General features: G+C 37.1%; 1 protein-coding gene across 2 annotated transcripts in view; it reads right to left on the reverse strand.

Moving 5' to 3' along the window:
• mfsd2al2 (major facilitator superfamily domain containing 2a-like 2) overlaps positions 1-4,135 on the reverse strand; it is a 28,129-nt gene that overhangs the window by 23,930 nt on the left and 64 nt on the right. For both annotated transcript variants that reach the window (XM_073909757.1, NM_001111203.2), the window contains exons 1-2: positions 3,960-4,135; positions 3,494-3,607 (exon numbers count right to left, since the gene is read on the reverse strand). The exon at positions 3,960-4,135 is cut by the window's right edge. In XM_073909757.1, coding sequence (XP_073765858.1) covers positions 3,494-3,607; positions 3,960-4,106 — 261 coding nt within the window. In that variant the 5' untranslated portion in view covers positions 4,107-4,135. The remainder of the gene's footprint in view (positions 1-3,493; positions 3,608-3,959) is intronic.

The following is a 4,135-nucleotide window of genomic DNA, read 5'->3' on the forward strand; positions in this document are numbered from 1 at the left end:
AGAATTCTGGTCTTATTGTGCATACGTCAATCAATTTTCTCACCCTCAAGTGTCTCCAAACATTCAAGACTTTCTTCTGTTGAACACAAAAGAAGTTTTTTTTTGAAGAACCTGGAAACCTGTAACCATTGACTTCCATAGACAACCGTTTACAGCAACATTTCTCAAACAGTCTTCTTTTGTGTTCAACAACTTAAAGGTTTAAAAGAAGTAAAAGGTGAGTAAATGATGACAGAACTGTAATACATGGGTAGAGTATCCCTTAAAACTGCAAAAAAAACAGTGCATCTAGGAAGTACTCAAGTGCTTCTTTCACATTTTATTATGTTACAGGGATATTGCAAAATGGTTTAATAAATTAGAGCATTTCAAACAACTTTGTTGACAATGTTGTCATTATGAATTGAATACATTTTTGAATAAAGCAGTGGAACGAATAAAATATGGAAAAACCAAAGCGCTGTTTCACAATCCAGTCAATTCTGGATTAATGCTGGATTATGTTTTTCTTTTACATGATTAGCCAAATATTATTGTTAATCTTCTCCTAACAAGGCCACATATTAATCTCTGTGTGCAGTGATTAGATGGTAAGAACTCTTATAACCAGCAAGTCAGATATTAGAGAAATGGACATGAATAAAGATCTGAGTGACTTGACGAGCTCTCTTAATTATTATTTTTTTACTGGAATGTACACTCACCGGCCAGTTTGTTAGGTACACCAGACTAGTACCGGATTAGACCACCATTTTGCATTCAGAACTGCCTTAATCCTTCATGGCATAGAGTCAACAAGGTACTGGAAATCTTCCTCAGAGATTTTGCTCCATATTGACATGATGGCATCACACAGTTGTTGCAGATTTGTCGGCTGCACATCCATGAAGCGAATCTCTCGTTCTACCACATCCCAAAGGTGCTCTATTGGATTGAGCTCTGGTAACTGTGGAGGCCATTTGAGTACAGTGTCATGTTAAAAAAAAACAGTCTGAGATGATTCACTTTTTGACATGGTGTGTTACCCTGCTGGAAGTAGCCATCAGAAGATGGAGACACTGTGGTCATAAAGGGATGGACATGGTCAGCAACAATACTCAGGTAGGCTGTGGCATTGACACGATGCTCAATTGGTACTAATAGGCCCAAAGTGTGCCAATAAAATATCCCCCACACCATTACACCAGCACCACCAGCCTGAACCGTTGATACAAGGCAGGATGGATCCATGCTTTCATGTTGTTGACGGCAAATTCTGATCCTACCATCCGAATGTCACAGCAGAAATCGAGACTCATCAGACCAGGCAATGTTTCTCCAGTCTTCTATTGTCCAGTTTTGGTGAGCCTGTGTGAATTGTAGCCTCAGTTTCCTGTTCTTAGCTGACGGGAGTGACACCCGGTGTGGTCTTCTGCTGCTGTAGCCCATCCGCCTCAAGTTCAGAGATGTTCTTCTGCAGACCTCGGTTGTAACAAGCGGTTATTTGAGTTACTGTTGCCTTTCTATCAGCTCAAACCAGTCTGGCCATTCTTACAAGGCATTTGTGCCCACAGAACTGCCGCTCACTGGATATTTTCTCTTTTTCGAACCATTCTCTGTAAACCCTAAAGATGGTTGTGCATGAAAATCCCAGTAGATCAGCAGTTTCTGAAATTCTCAGAGCAGCCCATCTGGCACCAACAACTATGCGACTTTTAAAGTCACTTAAATCACCTTTCTTCCCCATTCTGATGCTCGGTTTGAACAGCAGCAGATCGTCTTGACCATGTCTACATGTCTAAACGCATTTAGTTGTGCGTTAATGAGCAGTTTGATGGTGTATAAAGTGGCCGGTGAGTGTATTTTTAATGAAGAACGTTTAACATTCATGAATCCACAAAAGATTCTATAACATTATGAAAGGTTTGGATCAGCCAAAAATGAAAACTCTGTTATTATTTACTCACCCTGATGTCTTTTCAAACCCTTGAGTTTGTCTATGGAACACAAATTAAGATAGTTTAGGTGAAATCTAAGAGCTCTTTCTGAGACAGCAAGAATCCCAAGACATCCATCCCGAAGTCCAGAAAAATACCAAAAAACATCCTCAAAACAGTGTGGTTCAATCAGAATGTTTTTAAAGTGGAAGTATACTTTTGTGCACATAAAACAAAAATATTGACTTTATTCAACAGTTTCTTCTCCTCAGTGTCAGTATAGGGTGCGTGTTTATAACAGAAACTGTTAAATAAAGTTGTTGTTTTTGTCTAAGTTGGCACCTTTGCTTTCCAGGGGTCCGTTCTTTGTACGTAAATTACTCAGTTAGCTGGATTTGGATATTGACGATTTGACACGATCCAGGATCGTTTCGTTCTTCAAAGCTGATCCGAGAGTTGTTGTCATGGCAACAGTTCTGCTAGGTCAAACCTGATCGGGAGCAGGTTCAATTCATATAAACAGGATTAGATCGGTTCAGTTCAAGCAAAGATAATACAGAAAGCATGTTCCGAATTCTGATATTTTCCTACAGTAGTAGTTATATACACTTGGGATAATGGTACATATTTTTTAACTATATATATATAAAGTTATAGTCACTAATAAAATAAATAAAGTTATACATATTAATAAAACTTATGCAATCTGCACCCTCGAAATGAAACTACAAAGACTGCCACCTGGTGCAAAGAGAAAACTTATTGATATGAACTTTTTAGATCGCTTTAGTACAAATTGTGTATAATAGAAATGCAGAATATGTGACTTTTTTTAAAGCAATAATACATTTATGCAGTCATAAACATGTTTTGATAGTTAATTTGCCAGTGATTTGATGCTTCACAAAAGTTGCAGACGCCTTTACCAATATGAAAATGCTTTTGTAAACAACCAGTTATTCTTTACACCGATTAAAAAACGGCTACTATAATAAAGCAAATCTTTTCTAAATGTAGAACTAAATACATTGGTTTGCATTGAAATACATGATGAATACACTTGTCTTGACAAATGAAAGTATAAAGCCTGCAGCTCACAACAAATGTGGAAAGTTCTTGCGTGTCATATTTAACAAACCGTTTACTGCTAATTTGATGTGATTTTGCTCACATGGATAATTGAATATTAATCAGATGATGTCATCACGCTGCTAAAAGATGCAGGATCTGCCAAATAATCTTAGATCATTTAAGCGAGGTACAAAGAACGGACCCCAGGAGGATCATGAGAGCTCTCAGATTTCCTCGTTAATATCGTAAATTGTGTCCAGAAGACAAACAAACATCTCAGATGTTTGAAAAGACATCAGGTTGAGTAATTAATGTTCATTTTCTGACAATGAATCCTTTAATAAAATGATCTTGGCTCAAAGTTATTTTAAAATACTGATCACTGAGAGCGTCAACAAGAGTATGGTGTAGGAAAATACAAAAGATATGCAGGTAAGCATTTATTTATAATTTATTTATTAATGTAAATGATCATTCGTCCTTTACAATCTTGAGGAAATGCTCACCTGCACTACATCCAGCAGAAAGATTTGTAGAGAAAAGCCTATAGCAATGTTGGTCATCTGATACGGTGCAGCGCCTACTGCGTAGCACAGCTTTCTGGAAAGAGGAAGCTTCACCTCATTGTGGAGAAACACAGAGAAAGAGAGACCATTAAGATGAAAAGTTCTGAAATGCTATGCCCAACATCTAAAAGACACGACAGCAAAAAAATAAATAAACTACACTGTTAACTGTTACACAGCTTTTGTAAATGACAGTGAACTGTGAAATGAACTGTACTTTACTGTAGAACAGTTATGCAGTATGCTACTGTATTTTAAAGTTTTTTTTTACTGTAAAGATATATACATACAATTCTGCATGCAGCAAGATAAATGGTGCTGTAAATGTAAATACAGTATTTCTCCTGTAATTGATTCACTGTACGTTACTGTAAATTCTACAGAAAATAGTTAAGTGTGTACTTACAGAGGTCTCTCTAGTTTTTCTGTCTCCATGTTCATGAGTTAAACTGGTAAACGTACTGGCAAAAAGAATGGTCTGTTCTTCATCCAGCAGTGTTGTGGACATCGGCATATTATTTAGACGGCTTGTTGACTTGTCACAATATTTCATTTGGTGGTCTGCTGTTTATTCGTAACTGA

Source organism: Danio rerio, chromosome 8 (genome assembly GCF_049306965.1).
Source record: "Danio rerio strain Tuebingen ecotype United States chromosome 8, GRCz12tu, whole genome shotgun sequence".
NCBI lineage: Eukaryota > Metazoa > Chordata > Actinopteri > Cypriniformes > Danionidae > Danio > Danio rerio.